Genomic DNA, 16,747 nt, shown 5'->3' with positions numbered 1-16,747 from the left:
TTAAAGCACAAATCGCCTTTACAACAAGGAACACAGCTCGGACCATTCCACTTTTTTTTAGGGGAATATTGGATCCCTTAAACGTTATTAACATACGATTTTAATAAATATGGGCAGAGTATTGAATACCATACAATTATATAGTTATGTGGAAACACGTGAATGTACATATGAGCAAAAATATAATTTCAGTTTTTCATTTTATTGTGAATAATAATTAACAACCCCTATACGTCAGTTGGGATCTTCCACTCGCCCAGCTGATCGGCCTCGACTCCCGGTGCGGTCCGTCGGACTGTACGCGGCCGTTGATTTGTTATATTTTGTTTAAATTAATCCAAATATACAGTAACGGCCGCTCGTGTCCTCATATTTCATTTCGTTGTCTTTTTATATCGGATATTGAGTTGTAAAACGTTTTGGGGCAAACTAGCCGAGGAATTCCCGCACAAGCACTAGGCCGCGAGCGGATCCCCGGATTTTCCTTCGACAACCCATCGGCTTCACGTCGCCGCAATGGGTGACACAGGGAGCGAGCGCAGCAAGCCGCCCAGTATACCTCCCCGCTGCCCTTGTGGATTTTGGGGGTAAGACGATTCATTTGACACCTCTGTATTCCTGTGATGTGTATGTGATGCGGATAAGGTGATAAATGTGAATGATATGTACCGTGTTTCTTGTTCATTGTTGTAGGCCGATGGATGGGGGTGGGGAAAAACCACTCCTGTTTTTCACATCCACAGCAGCTGTTCTTTTTTAGACACATATACAGAACACACACTTCCATCAAACACTCGTTTTATTTAAACAGTAGTGCTCGACAAATGCAGATTTAGTGCTTTTAGCCCTGAGAGCTGGTCTTGACAAATCACGGATGTTACTGTCCTCAATCCACAATCAGTTTTAACTACCCAGACAGCACTTCTGCATTATAGGTGGCATCAGTTTGGCATTGTATTCAAAAACCCATTGAGCTGCCTGCCTAGCCAGTATTTTTGTCTTGGGAGGCATAATTTTGTGCTGTTTATGAAAACATAGTGAGCTGCCTACCTAGTGGGCATCTTCATAGGTGCTTGCAGCATTTCTTTTGGTGGCGTTTTTTTGCGTTGTATTCCAAAACATAGAGAGCAGCCTACCTTGACAGTATTTTTAGACATTATTGACATTAACAGCATTTTAGGGCATTATAAGAGGCATCATTCTTGGCTGTATCTCAAAACCTTGTGAGCTAGCTACCTAGACAGTTTTTTGGGCACAACTGGTGCTTGAAGCAATTCTTTTGGCATCTAAGATGACATACATTTTGTGTTGTCTTTCAAAACATAGTGAGCTGCCTACCTAGACTGTATGTTTAGAATTTTTTTGCCATCAAAATCGATTTTTTTTGCATCATATTTTGTCTGTATCTCAAAGCCTTGTGAGCTGCCTACTTAGACAGCATTTTTGGGCATCATAGGCACGTGAAGCCTGTATCTAGCTCACAGTTGCAATTATTTGACACTGTGTGCTGTCTTTTCCACAGACAAATGTACAACATCTGAGCACTTCATGTCCAACACAAGGAGAGACCTCAGGAACATGATCATTCAGTGTGTTTGTGTTAGCCATTTATCTATTTGCTGTAATTAAAAGATCCAAATAATGAAGTGAAAGTATGATCCAATGCTGATAGGGCACCAGTCATTACATGTTTTATGGCTCATGTATCAGGTGATTTAATCTCATGAAGCCACCCTCACAATTACCCTGTAACTAAGCTATTATAAAATACACTTAATGGGTGTTTTTGTGTTCATGGTATACTCGATTTGTCGGGATTATCTTTTCCTGGCTTTCTTTAGTTCCTGCCACTCTGCATAGCCGTCCAAAGGATCTCAATGTTAGAAATAAGTTTTGGCATCTTTCTAGCGTGGTGAGCGCAGCTGAGCAGATTTCTTCCATGCCAGTGTTCACGTACCATTAGCAGTACATCTCGAAGCAAGATGAAAGCAATGTACAGGAGCGCTCATGCTACTGGGATGAAGGAAAGACCACTCTTAGGTTTACAGTGGATGTGTGAGTACGTTTTAAATACCAACAACCACACATACAAATTCTGTGGTAATGATTGCATTATAATAAAAACCAAAGGATTTTCATGACGTTCGGTTTCGTTAATGGTTCTTTAACTTGCATTACTCCGGTGATGCGGACAGAAAACCAGACTAAAATACTCAGTGTTTCCTGTATTACTATTAAGCGCCACAGCATTGCTGCTACTAAATTCATAGCGTGAGACAAGACATAAAGCGCTACCAGTTTACTGATTCCCAAAGAAATGACTCTTTTGATCCGGTTCTTTTGAATCTACAGCGCGAGACATAACAAGCGTGTAATCTGATTAACAAATGACGCTTTTGAGCTGGTTCTTTTAAATGAATCAACAACTGTTGTCCGATTCCCAAACGCAAAACTTTATGAGCCGACGCTTTTTAGTGAATCAAAACGACTTGTGAATCTGTTGGAGCTGACCGAATTAATTGACTCACTCCAAGTAAACCAAGGATTGCTACTGTGTTGTGTCACGGTACGATAACCGTCTCAGAAAATGTCGTGGTATACGGTATTACACAATTACTATTATCAGTTACAATGACCCTTAAAGGAGTGAAAACAGAAGGGTTTTTTTTTTTTTGGTTGAGCAAACACTTTTTTTTTTTCTCCCAATTTGGAATGCCCAATTCCCAATGTGCTTTTTAAGTCCTCGTGGTCGCATAGTGATTCGCCTCAGTCCGGGTGGCGGAGGACGAATCCCAGTTGCCTCCGTGTCTGAGACCGTCAACCCGCGCATCTTATCACGTGGCTTGTTGAGTGCGTTGCCACAGAGACATAGCGTGTGTGGAAGCTCACCACACGCCCCACTGAGAATGAACCACATTATAGCGATCACGAGGAGGTTACCCCATGTGACTCTACCCTCCCTAGCAACCGGGCCAAGTTGGTTGCTTAGGAGACCTGTCTGGAGTCACTCAGCATGCCCTGGGATTTGAACTAGCGAACTCCAGGGGTGGTAGCCAGCGTTTTTTACTACTGAGCTACCCAGGTTGAGCAAACGCTTTATTATAATTGAAATTGAAGCCATTTTTTTTAATTGAAGTATGTGTAAAAAAAAAAAGTCTCCCTTTTGAAAATAAATGGAATAAGAAAGCTAACAGAATTATAATAATAAACCGAATTATAAACATAGCATGTAACTATAACATGATATATAACTAAAGCATGTTAAATTAACTACTAAATGAAAAATAACATCAGCTGTGTGAGCTTATAAAGTAATGTCTTATGATTATTAACAATTAACATATACTGTAGGTGCGCGACAGCACAGCCAGACTGCTCCTGTCTGTACCTTTAACTCAATGGTTCTCAACTGGTTTTGCTTCAGGACGCAGATTTTACATTAGAAATCAAGTGGCGACCCACCATATTAAAAACGTAACCTGTATTTAATGTATTCTGGGTCACATTTCCTTTTATGTGCCATGGTTTTGTTTGTGGTTTTCAAGTACAAGGACATGCATCAAGTGACATTATTTTTGTTGTTGATGTCAACAACAAAAGTGACAGGAAGTTTTCTCTCCCCTTTTAAAAATTGAAGAGCATATTTACTTATATGAACTCATTATTATCCCGTTTGTTTCCTAATTTCAAACATAATTCAAACAGAACATACATATTACACAGGAGGAAAGGCTTCTCATTACCATGGTTAGGTCAGTGTAGCTAGTCTTTAATAATAGTAGTAATAATAATAACAAATTATAGTATTTATGAAAAAATAAATACTAGCTGAAACACATTATGAAAAATGCCACTGTTGATATAAAATGAGGTCTAATAGATTCTACCTTTATTTCATATGAAACTATAACATTTTGTCAAAATATAACAGTTACTTTTACTCATGTAAAATCGTGAAACAATTTTGTAAAGGTGATGATGTATAATAAAAAAAAAATAGCGCATAACACAGTGTTACTCTTTTCCTCCTCAGTGCTGTTTGACATGTCAAGGCTGCCTACTGTTTGAGAGGTTTGACTTGACTTCCTCCGTAACGCTTTAAACTAGAAAATTCACACTAGAATTGAAATTGGTCACATCAGTTTTGAGGTCTCAGGTGAGATTCTCAGTCCGGTTGGATTTTTTTTCTCAATACCACAGATAAGCAAATATACATGGTATGATAACCGTACATTTTCATACCGTGAAACCGGTATACCGATGCAACCCTAGTGTGTACTTTAAGCTCATGAGAGTTAATTACTGGTTGTTCATATGACAACATGCACTTTGAAATACAAATTTAGTTTTGTTGTAATAAGTAAATAATCTGAAAAATTTGTCTAAATGGACTATCCGAACATTAAATATTTAATAAATAATAAAACAATGCAGTTCTCCCCTTTTTCTCCCCAATTTGGAATGCCCAATTCCCAGTGCACTCTAAGTCCTCATGGCGTAGTGACTTGTCTCAATCCGGGTGGCAGAGGACGAATCTCAGTTGCCTCCACGTCTGAGACTGTCAGCAGTCATGTAGCTTGTTGAGCACGTTAACGTGGCTTCACGCCATCCACCGCGGCATCTACGCACAACTCACCACGCGCCCCACCGAGAGCGAGAACCATATTATAGTGACCACAAGGAGGTTACCCCATGTAACTCTACCCTCCCTAACAACCGGGCCAATTTGGTTGCTTAGGAGACTCAGCTGGAGTCACTCAGCACGCCCTGGGATTCGAACTCGCAAACTCCAGGGGTGGTAGTCAGCGTCTTTACTCACTGAGCTACACTGGCCCCCTAAAATTTAGCTTTATTAATCAGCATGTTACAAGCCTTTAGTAATAAACAAATAGATTTCTGTTCTAATTTAGTGAAAATTAATCAGATGTCATCATCTTTGGCATGGATGACAAGGAAAGACATTAAAACTACTATTTGGAAGCCTAGTCTTTCTAACTTTAATGAAAATATAAAAATGGTCCATTCAGACTTTTACATTTTCAAAATTTTCTCTCAGGGGATACCCCTGAACCCTCCGTATCATCAATAAATAACATATTATATTTCATATATTTTTTGTGTGTGACATATTTATTGTTTAGTTGTATAATTTGTATTATTTACAAGTATTTACAATGATTTGTTGAAGACGTGTTAAAACCGGTACTGTCTCTTTAGCAAAACCGACATTTCTGTAAAGAGCATCTGAAAATGAGCGCTGTTAACGAGAAAGGCTCAAACGGCTTTATCTCATTTGTGCTTTGCATAATTAGAATTAAATGTTTATTTTTTGTTGTTTTTGATCAACATCTGACTGTAGAGAACAGAAATAGTATTAAAAGAGACATTGTTCAATGACAAATGGGTTGCGTGGATCTCATCTTTGTAAACGCACTACACGGAACAATTTTTACTCTCAACACGCAGTGAAAGGTTTTTGCTGCTTAATATTTCACTACTATACTACACAATCAATGATGAGTGAAATCTAAACATTTTAGCCACATAGTGCGAGTGATTTCCTCACATTGTAGTGGAGGGTTGTGCAAAGAGTAAAAGATCGATTTAAGAATCGATATCAAAGTCATTCAAATGAAGATCGTGATGCATCGGAAAATCAATATTTATACCCACCCTTTCTGGAAATGCATCAAAAAGATCAAAGGTGTCCATCTGCATGTTTAAATACTCTAACAATTAAAAATAGCGCATATTTGTGCAAGAACACCTCCAGTATGTTTTTGTGATCAAAAAAGCAAGATGCAGTGCAGCTGAATGAAACTGAATGGGGGTCTCCTATTAAAAGTTATAACTTGACACTGCTTCTTTTAAAAGCGCCGCAAGAGACATGGCTATGGTCAAGGACATCTGTCTAGTGCATGTTTATAAACAAATAATTCAAAATAGTCCAGATAGCTCCCCTTTGGTGTTCAGGAATAGTTAGTAGCCACACTAGGCCTACCTATTCTGATCTCTCGCTGTTTATGAACTGAGTGCCAGTGGGCGGTGCCAAGGGTGTGATGAAGTGAGAGTAGGCATTGATGTTGTTGCTGTAGAGGCGGTCATGAATTAATGAGCCCCCTAGTGATGTTGGGAAGTTGTGAAAGTAAGAGAACAAGGCGTTTTTGCAGCTTTGTTTCAATAAAAACTTTTATTGCATTGGGGATTAAGTTTTGAGTTCTGAAACTTTCAGTATGTTTTTATAATAGAAGGACCTCTTATATGCCAAAATATCAAGGGAAATTTGATTCCTCATGTCATGACCCCTTAAACAGTTTCAGCAGCACATTTTCACATGGATTGCTTTTGGAACTCATCACAATGTAATGCAGATGTTGCAAAAAGGCTGTTTTTGAAAATTTATTAGACCAGACTGCAGACCAGACAGCTTGTGAGTTAACGCTGATGCTCTGTTTTTAAGTTTACATAGATGGCTCGTTTAATATGAAGGCTAAGAGAGATGATGGAAAATATTAATAAAAAACGAAATAAAATTTGACTGAATTACATTTATAACAGATTATAGTGCATGTCCATATTGAGTTTGCTATAGAGATCCAAATAATTTTTAATGGTGTAGAAATGGGCTCCTTTTCCATATCTGTCAGGTGCAGTAATGCTTTACAGAGCAATAGTGTTTTCAAAGTCCCTTCTTCTAATGTAAGATTATGGAATTGACTTCCCTTCGCAAAACCCACCTTTAAAATGTAACCAATCCGACCATAACAACATTTGTCAAAGGGCATATTATCATCAGACAGGTTTTGCTCTATTCTAATGCAAGTCTATGGAAGTCCTGTGTGTTTGCATAGTTTGAACATGAATTTTACAGGAATTATCCAGAAATATTGTTAAACAAACTACCAGTGTAGTCCGATTCCCAAACGAATGATTCTTATTAGCTGCATCTCTTTAGTAAAAAACGTACTGTACCGAAAGTCATTCATTTTGTCATCTCCAACTCGAAATGAACCAAGAGCTTCAAGTGTACTTAAGGCTCGTGATACTTAAGATTTAGAGTAATTGCTGTTTGGTTGTTGATTGACAATGTATTGCCTACACAGTATGCGTTTTGTTGTAATTAGTAGTATTTTATAAAATAAATTAAGAATGAATATTAGGGCTGGGCGATATGACGATATATATCATGGCGATGATATAAAGTGTCAATCTACAGAGATTTTGCTATATCGTGTATATTGCGATATGTAAATATCCATGTGCGCAGCGTGACTGTATCTATCAGTGGGCACGCTTCACGTGAAACTGAAAACAGGCTTGAGCGGGGAATGAATTCTCCGGTTATTTGCGTGCGCTGGTTTAACACCAGATTCACTAAAGGAATTATGCAGATCTGGCTGATTCTTTACAATTTTGCGGGCCGGTTCTGAGTGCTCTACAGCGAAATATGCAGAAGTCCACACTCTGCCGGGACAGCGTTACTGATCCAGACACCTGGATCATCTCGTTAACGTGCAGAGGTGCGCTTGACTACACTGCACATCTGTACGTCTCCATCATTTGTTGAATTTTTGCTGATGTGATCAAAAGAAAAGTTAAGAAAATGAAGAGGAGCTTATTATTAAAACAGGTGCGACATCTGGTTCACAAAAACTGACACCGATTAGAAAAATTTATTCGGCAAAATGTCACGTGACGATAACCACTTGTGGTAATACAAACTATCTGTTTCAACACCTTAAATTGAAGCATGCTAAGGAATATTATGATATTCTAAACGTAACTATCGAGTTGAGTCCCAAAGTATGACTTGAACGGAAAGAGTATGTTATTTATGATGGAAGAAAGTAATTGTCACGTTCACCTGATTTGCTGTTTCTCAACTCGTCTGAGTGTGCAACAGTAAGCTAATCAAGTACAGTAGTAGTTATTTAGGATCAAGTTCTGACTTGTGCTTTAAGGTATGTGTGTGTAGGTGTGTGAATGTGGTGGGGTAGATAAACACACTGACACATGATGAATAAATACAAATTGGTCTTTTGCACACAGTGTCAATATCAACATTGTTTGACAGTTTTCAGGATACCCAGGATCACTGCAGTCATTTTCAGAGCGTTGCGTCACAGCTGGAAAAATCATAAATAGATTTTAGCTGTGGTTTATTCTGGACTCTTTATGCAGGTGACTCAGACTCGGTATCATTTAAGATGCACATGAGACTAAGGCTGAGTGACATAGCTAAAACATTATATCTCAGTATTTTTCAGCCTTTTGATGATATTCAATATATAGCTTGATATTTATGTATTTGCTCTGAAGTGGCTTAAATATGCAACTTTGTAAACATTTTTGAGTGACGATGCAAATGAATCAGTCATGAATCAATTCACTGAATCACAGAACAGCTTTTTTGAAGTTTAATTCAGAGACGCTAATAAAACATCTCTCTTATCGCTGTCCTAATCGCAAGTAATGAGACAAGGGAGGATTGTTGAAACTAGACAAATTACATTTACATTGACGCTATAAAATCATCACAATATTCATGATGTTACTAAGTTTTATATTACCAGCAAAATCATTGTGAATATTCAATATATCACCTAGCCCTACATTAGACTTGAAAACTCCTGGAATTAACATTGTGCGTATAATATCTGGCCTTTTAAAGAGCTCTGAGGTCTGATTCAACTTTTTCCAAAAATGTGAGACATAATTTATATGTATCCCACACATTCATGCCACAGCCCATATCTGTTCCATCCCCTCTTCACTGTTTTCCTCATTCAGACTCTGACTTCATTAGAACAGATTGACTGGTTGGCTTGTGGCAGAGAAATATGAAATTATACAGTTAATGTCCTATAAGAGGTGTGTGTTGTATCAGGCTTGAAAATACTGGTAAAAGTTATCTCCATTTGCTTCTAAATCAGCTGTTCAAACCATTTTACCGATAACAAATAGCTTGTGCCGGCACTGTGATCAGGCATAGTGGTTTATGATAAGTGTGTAATAATGTGATGCTCATAATGTAAATTTGAAGGGTAGTTTGACTCATGTTCACTTAATGGTGTTTTTCACCTAGAAAATAAAATTGTTGTGTCTTTCTTACATGAAACGCAAAAGGAAATATTTCGCTGAATATCAAGCTGCATTATTATACAATGAAATTGGAAAATGATTTTACCTGCCAAGCTAAAAAAAAAAAGGCACCATAACTGTAGTTGATATGACTTGTGCGCTACATTCCAAGTCTTCTGAAGCCATACGATTGTTTTTTGTGAGGACCAGATCAAAATTGAAGTCTTCATTTGCTGAAAATCTCATTTTCACTTCCACATATTCAAACTTTTCCGCAACAAAATTGGTCACGGGACGCATGAGAACCAGTGACGTTTCGTATTATTGACTTAAAACATTAAGCAATGTGTATTCATGTGACATATTTGAATATATGAGTGTAAATGCGATTTGAGAGCTGCAGCAAAGCGGAAGATTTTAGCGAATAAGTACTGACAGAAAATCTGTTCCACAATCATATGGCCTTAAAAGCCTTAATGTTTAGAGTGTAAGTTGTGTGAACTACTTTTATGGACTGCTCACCAATATAGTTTTGTTGTGGCTGGTTTGACTGTACAAATTCAGACCACGGTGAAAGCAGTGAGTCAGTCCACTGTAGTACAATACTGTAGAAAGACTGGTATTTCATTTTATTAATTTAGTGTTAACTTTGACTTTTAACATTTCTAATCGAAAGAGTTTTATATGCTTCCCAGTCTTGTCAATTAGCATATGGAAATGGTTTCGGTTAACCTGTTTCACTTACAAAAACAGTTTCAGAACATGAAAATGGCTCCTTCCCTAGCCACGTACCTTGTGCAGACTTGCCCAACACTGGTGTTGAATAGCTCAAGCAAATTCGTACTCTGTTTTAATAACCAGTGTCAAGAAGAATTGCAGAACATCAGCATACATCATACCAAACAATCGTGGTTGAAATGTTAAGAATGATGACATCTCATCAGTTATGTACCTGCTCCTCTCTGAATCACAACAGCATGTCAAGATTAGGTCAACGGCTATGAAGTATCCAGTGATAAGCCACATGAGTAAACAGCCAACGTTTGGTGCTGTAAATTATCTGAAAACAGAGTCAGCGGCAGGACAATGGTTGAATGTGAAGTATGTAATTTCTTTGCCGTCACCAAATGGAATTGTTTGAGTGGTTCGACTTCTAGGTGTCCACTAGATGTCCAGTGATGACCTCCATATCGGTCAGCGCATCATAAAAAATGACTGCGTGTACTTTAAGGTTTAATTTGTTAATTGAATGCACTATTGAATGTACCAAAGACATTTCTCTAGAAATTAATTTCCATACCTCCATCTGGCATCTTCCATGTAAACGGATAGTTTACTCACCCTCATGCCATCCCAGATGTCTTTTTTCTGCAGAACACAAAGATTTTTAGAAAAATATCTCCGCTCTTTAGGTCTATACAATGCATACAATATATATGAATGGTGATTAGATCTTTGCAGCTCCAAAAATCACATAAAGGAAACAGAAGTAATACATATCTTCAGAAGCAATATAAAAGGTGTGGGTGAGAAACAGATCAGTATTTACGTCCTTTTTTTACTCTAAATCTCCAATTGATCTTTCACTTTCAGATGTGAAAGTGAAACTAAACAGGCACCACGTGACTTTCAGATGTAAAACTGTGTGAAGTTAAAGTGGAGATTTAGAAATTTTGATTTGTTTCTCACCCACACCTATTATATTGCTCCTGAATATATGGATTTAACCACTGGAGTCATATGGATTACTTCTGTTTCCTGTATGTAATGTTTGGAGCTACAAAGGTCTGATCAACATTCACTTGCATTGAATGGAGCCACAGAGCTGAAATATTCTTCTAAACATTTTTGTTTGTGCTCTGCAGAAGAAAGAAAGTCATACATTTCTGGGATGGCATGAGGGTGAGTAAATAATGAGAACATTTTCATTTTTGGGCGAACTATTCCTTTAAAACCTGTTAGCACGTCAGTCTTCTCATTTTCAAACATGCATATCTTTTGGGTGCTGGTGCAGACGGGGAATGCATGTAGATAGTGACATCATCTGTTGTGTTGGGATCCATTGTCCCCTGTGATTCCCACAGAATGCTCTCATTATTGCATTGAATCCAATTGCAAAAGAAGACCTTCATTTGAATGTTGTTTTCATTCCCTTTCAAGGTAAGCACAGTAAAATTATCAGACCGTAGTGTACCTTACTTCCTGTTGGTTGATATTTGATGATGCTGTGGCACAGATATTACACACTTTACCTTTAAAGATACACATTAACAAAATGTTATGTTTACTATGCTAAATGCTTTTGTAATAAAGAACCCATTAAAATGATACATATTAAAACTGTGTTGTTTTTTTTTTTTAATTTAATTTTTAAAAACATTTTTTAATGTAGTTTAGGACCAAATATTGGCATGGGGGAAGTTCTGAAACATTACGGCAATCACATAACTGATCTAGATTCAGTGTTATTTTGGTTATTTGGCAAAATGGCTTGATTATTGGTGTGATATGATTTCTGATTGGGTTGTTGAATGAAACACACATGCACACACAGTGACTCCTCAACAGAAGGTGGGGTGAGGTGTGTGTGCTGGTATCGTGATTGGACTTGCTTCCCTTCATAAAGTGTAATTGCAGATGACATTTAACAGGAGATGTCAGATTAATCCAGAGAGAGGACGGCTTGATTGGCTTGGAGTGATGTGACGGAGGAAGACCACACACACATTGTGTGAAATGCCATATGTGGTTTAGGTGTGTAGATGTTTGTAGGTGTTTTTTTTCCCGTTAGAGTGCAGTTCCTCAGACTTTGTTTCAGCAACTCTCATCTTTAACTCAAAATTGACTTTAACTTTCTTAATTAATGTCCCTGGTCTTAGGTAGGGCTGAGTGGTTTTTCAGATTTTTTTAGATTAATTCAAATTTGCGTTTTGACACGGTTTTTTATTTTTTTTAAATCGAGAAATCAAGATTTTGCATAAAAACATTGCAAACGCTATAGTTAGATATGTTGTAAATCCACCAATAAGGAAGAGAAAAAGAATTCACTGCGCTTGTCTTAATGCTACTCCCGATCTAAGCAGCTGCATGTTTGTGGCGCGCTCCAAATGAATGTGACAGGTTAACAACACAGAGACTGATATAAAAGACAGCAGTAATATTCCCTGTATGATTGTACACAGTGTGATTGTAGCTCAGCTTTGTCCATCATGCATGTATACACCGGCTTAAGACCATAACTAGCCTCGGTGTGCGCATGTTGATGAACGGTCTCCTTTCTTTTTACTCATGAATAGTGTTAGTTACTTGACAGTTACGGGCATTTCATATCAAATCATATGGATAGGCTATATGTGGGAGAATCAAACATCCATCTTTTACCATGATGATTCAGATAGATCACTAATTATTGCTTTGCTCTGGGATGTTTTTCAAGTGTACTGCATCTATAGCCAACATTTGGCAACGATCATTTTGACAAACTTTGCGCGTTGAATTGTAATGATAAATTATTTCATATTGCTGCGCTGCTCAGCGTGAACCGCTAGAGGGCACGTCTCTATCTACAGGGGTTTATGAATATACATACAAATTATTTTATATACAATGAGTTCCTTTTAAATAAACGTGATAATTTATAGATATTGTTTTCTAGATAGACTTGGTTTAAATGAAATCAATACCTTCACTGGCTAAGAAGTATTTTGCAGTTTCTTATTTTATTCTTTTATTTCTGAACATCTGGATTTATTAGATTTTAATTTATTTTTACATTTACACTCTGTTGACCACTTCCCCGTGTGGTGCATTTGGTGTGTTTGTACATTTTTCTTGAACACCTTTGTTTCCTGTAATGAAAAGAACTTGGATTTCTCTAACCAGGTTGCCTTGCATTATAATAAAGAACATGCAATTTGAATCATGTTGGAGAACATTTAAAAGTAAAAAACAAAATAAAAAAAAACAATCGTTTGATAAAAATCAAGATTTTCTTTTTTTTTTTTTTTTGCCATATTGCCCATCCCTAGTGTTAGGGGCAATTCACACAGGATGCGTTCTTGCATTAAAAACAGTTAGATGTAGTGCAAACCAATGCAACAGAACACCTGGATCTTGCGGGAGGGATCTTGTCTTAATGCTGCACTCATCATGGCGTGAGACACTGAAAACACATGGAAGACAAATGTAAGAATGCATCCTGATTCCTGTGTAAACAGCCCCTTATTATGCACCATCATCAGTGTACGTTATCATAAAGAGGAAAAAAAATAAAGAATTTGTTGAATATTGGACAATTTTTTCCATTTGACTCGTTTTCTTACATGGAACAGAACAAAAGATGTTAGGCTGAATGTTTGCCTCAGTCACCATTCACTTTGAATGGAAAAAAGAAGCAGTGAAAGTAAACGCTGGCTGAAGCTAACAGAAGAAAGATAGTCATACATGTTTGGAACAATATGATGGTGAGTAAACGATGTCAGAACTGTCCCTTTAAGACAGACTTGTTAATCAGAAAACCCAACGACTGGTTGTTTTCGACAATATGAAGTTTTCTCTAGTCAGGCTCATCTGTTATTAAACACCTAATCCAACTCATCTCCATGACAACCATCAAACAGTCTTACCAAATCAGCACTCTCAATAGCACGCAAACTTTTTACTGGCACACAAACACACACACACACACACCTACCTTGTCTGTGTCTTCATGTGGTGATGTGCTCAGATGTGCTTCTTAACATGCTTTATTCGTACCCACAATGCCCTGCTCTCCCCATGCTTTCTTCTGCCTCCTTAATTGGGCGCTGATTATGATTGCACTTGATTGTGCTGAAGAAGGTCTGTTGATGTTTTTATTGCTAATCTGTTTCGTCCTGAGAGAGAGAGCTTTGAGGTTTGAGTGCAGGAAATGGGCTGTTTGGATCTTTGACTTTGTAAATAAAGTGTCTGTGATGTGACCAACATCAGCCTGCAGTGGTGGCTCCTAAAACTACATTCACTCCTCTGATTTGTTTTTCAAATCTCATCTTTACTGTCCTCACTGTCACTTTGCAAGTAATGAAGTTAGATCTGTGTGTGCAGACAGTGAATTTGTCCATAAAGTTGGGATGGGCACAAGTACCCGCAATGAAAATAGTGATGCACTCTTATTAAGATAAATATGGTAACATGCAGGAAGAGCGGACAGATGTACTTTATGAGCGTTGCTTTATTGCAACATGTCTTTACATTGACACTAAATGATGCCCCTTATGTTTTTATTATGCAGTATTTTGTGCTTTTTGTAACAGACGATGTAATAAAAGCCTATAATAATAAATATGTGAGACACTGAAACAACAATGAGATGCAATAGAACGGCCAAAGATGTCCATCTGGCATATGTGTACGGTCCGTTTACAATGCATTCATTCGTTTTCGTTTAGAAATTAAATAAATAAAATCAATTATGCTTTGAATTTTTTGTTTTGTTTTTTTGTTTTTAAAGAAATAGACAAAAAACGAAAAATGGCTTGTTTTTTGATTATTCGTTTTGTTGAGAAATCAGTTCATTTCTCATGTTTAATGCTCAAGGAAATTAAATGAATATGCAGTTTGAATATTTGATTTGCTTGTGTGGGTGGATCTGAAACATGATTGGTCAACCTGCTATGTCATTTTTCCTGCCTCATTCATGTCCATCAGAATAAGAGTTCAATACGATATGAGCTCTGCAGATAAATTAATCTAATTTTTTGATTAAGAACATTAACCAAACGGTTGCCAGTTACAAATGGATTTATCCAACAGCCCACCAACTGAACACAGCAACATATATAATTATGTTGTAGCTTGAATACAACAATACAGCATTGTGTTGCATATTATGAATTTTTTTTCCTAAAAATATTTTACATTTACATTTATGCATTTGGCAGACGCTTTTATCCAAAGTGACTTACAGTGCACTTATTACAGGGACAATCCCCCTGGAGCCACCTGGAGTTAAGTGCCTTGCTCAAGGACACAATGGTGTCAGCAACCTTCTGATTACCAGTTATGTGCTTTAGCCCACTACGCCACCACCACTCCATATAATATATTAGCAGAATTGTGTACATTTATACATAAAGCCAACAGTTGTATAGTGTATTGCCATTGCTGATTTTGGCTCAGTGTTGATTGCTGTAGCTTTTATGATTTTGTTCTCAACTAGGCCTAGAATAGAATATTATAAACTTTATCAGATATAGCAAATTAAAAATATAATGAGTAATTCATTACAGAAGCCCTGAATTTAGAATTTTGCAGGCATTTTTTTTTTTTTTTTTAAAGTTCTTTTTAAGTGTCAGTGACGAGTATACCTGCATCAGTTGCTATATTAATGATTTAAATGAATAGTTGACTCAACATTGAAAATGTTGTCATTTATATAATTACTCGCACCCTTGTCGTTCCAAACAGAGACTTTAAAAGTTATTGGTAATTCTGAACAAAGTCGATCTTAAAATACAAAAATGTTTTATTTTTCTAGTTATTCTACTGTTTTGGAAGTAGAGGTAGACCGATATATCGGTTTTATCGATTAATCGGTGACGATAGTTGCTTTTTGAACTGTCAGTTATCAGAAAAAATCTATGCCGATAGTTGCCGATGTATTTTTCCCTCACTTTTTTTTATTCCTCATCAATAAACCTCATCTGGTGAAATTTTGGGAATAAAATGCTTTATTTGGTAAATACTTACACATTTAACGGAGCCAAGTCTCTGTTATTTAAAAATAAGAGTCCCCAGTGAGTTTCCTGCTTATTTATAGTTAAAAGTTCCTCATTAGGCATAAAATCTTCATTTCTATGGTTATTATTGGGATTTTGGTTTAACAATAAACTGTATCTGGGTTTTTATTCCTTTTGGACTCTTTTAGCCTCAATGTCTGTGCCTTTCATAGGAAGGAAAGACTAAGATTTGTTTTATTATTCCCTAAATCGATTAAAATATCTAGCGGTCGATTAATCGTTATCTGCCTTTTCCACCACCTTAGTTATCGGTATCGGCAAAATCCACTACCGGTCGACCTCTGTTTGGATACCTGACTGACAGACGGCTTCTTTCATAGCCTCGCATGTGTATTTTTTGCATTATTTGGGAAGATTGCTCAGAGTAATGCGGCTGTGTGCATGAAATGCACTTCTTGAATGTAAATGGTACAAAAAAATAATGTAATGTTTTTTTTATAAAAATAGGATCAGTGCATTAGTCCTTGCAGTGTAAATGCAAAGTAACAGGCCTGCTGCTGTTGGTTATGTTGTTAATATTAATCAAAAAACAGTGTTGACAAGAAGATTGAAAAGGAACTACTTACTGCTCTTCATTTATTTTTTTGTTATTTAGAACTGACTGTTTACTTGTATAATTACTTGGAAAGCTTGACGCTGTAATGTTAACATAACTGAGAAAAACCTGAATGTTTTGCCATTGTTTTAATTTGTTATGTATATTGTTATTTCACTTTTTAAATAAAGAAGTGCGATCAATAGCATATTAGTTTTTGTTGTGGTATTAAAACTTTTTGTACCAAGAAACTGTTACTGGTATCTACAACCTTTTTTTGTAAAAACAGTCCTATTCAGTACAGATGATAGACGTGTACTTTCTCTGTACAGATGTTTAGGAGAGATAACTAAAG

At 36.9% G+C, this 16,747-nt stretch overlaps 1 protein-coding gene across 1 annotated transcript in view; it reads left to right on the top strand.

The window, feature by feature from the left end:
* The first annotated feature begins 250 nt into the window (after nucleotides 1-250).
* Nucleotides 251-16,747, top strand: part of LOC127413557 (AN1-type zinc finger protein 3-like) — a 28,538-nt gene continuing 12,041 nt past the window's right edge. The window contains exon 1 of the mRNA XM_051650801.1: nucleotides 251-587. Coding sequence (XP_051506761.1) covers nucleotides 517-587 — 71 coding nt within the window. The 5' untranslated portion in view covers nucleotides 251-516. The remainder of the gene's footprint in view (nucleotides 588-16,747) is intronic.

This window comes from Myxocyprinus asiaticus, chromosome 23, assembly GCF_019703515.2.
Source record: "Myxocyprinus asiaticus isolate MX2 ecotype Aquarium Trade chromosome 23, UBuf_Myxa_2, whole genome shotgun sequence".
Lineage (NCBI taxonomy): Eukaryota > Metazoa > Chordata > Actinopteri > Cypriniformes > Catostomidae > Myxocyprinus > Myxocyprinus asiaticus.
This window is presented reverse-complemented; position numbering and strand designations above follow the sequence as displayed.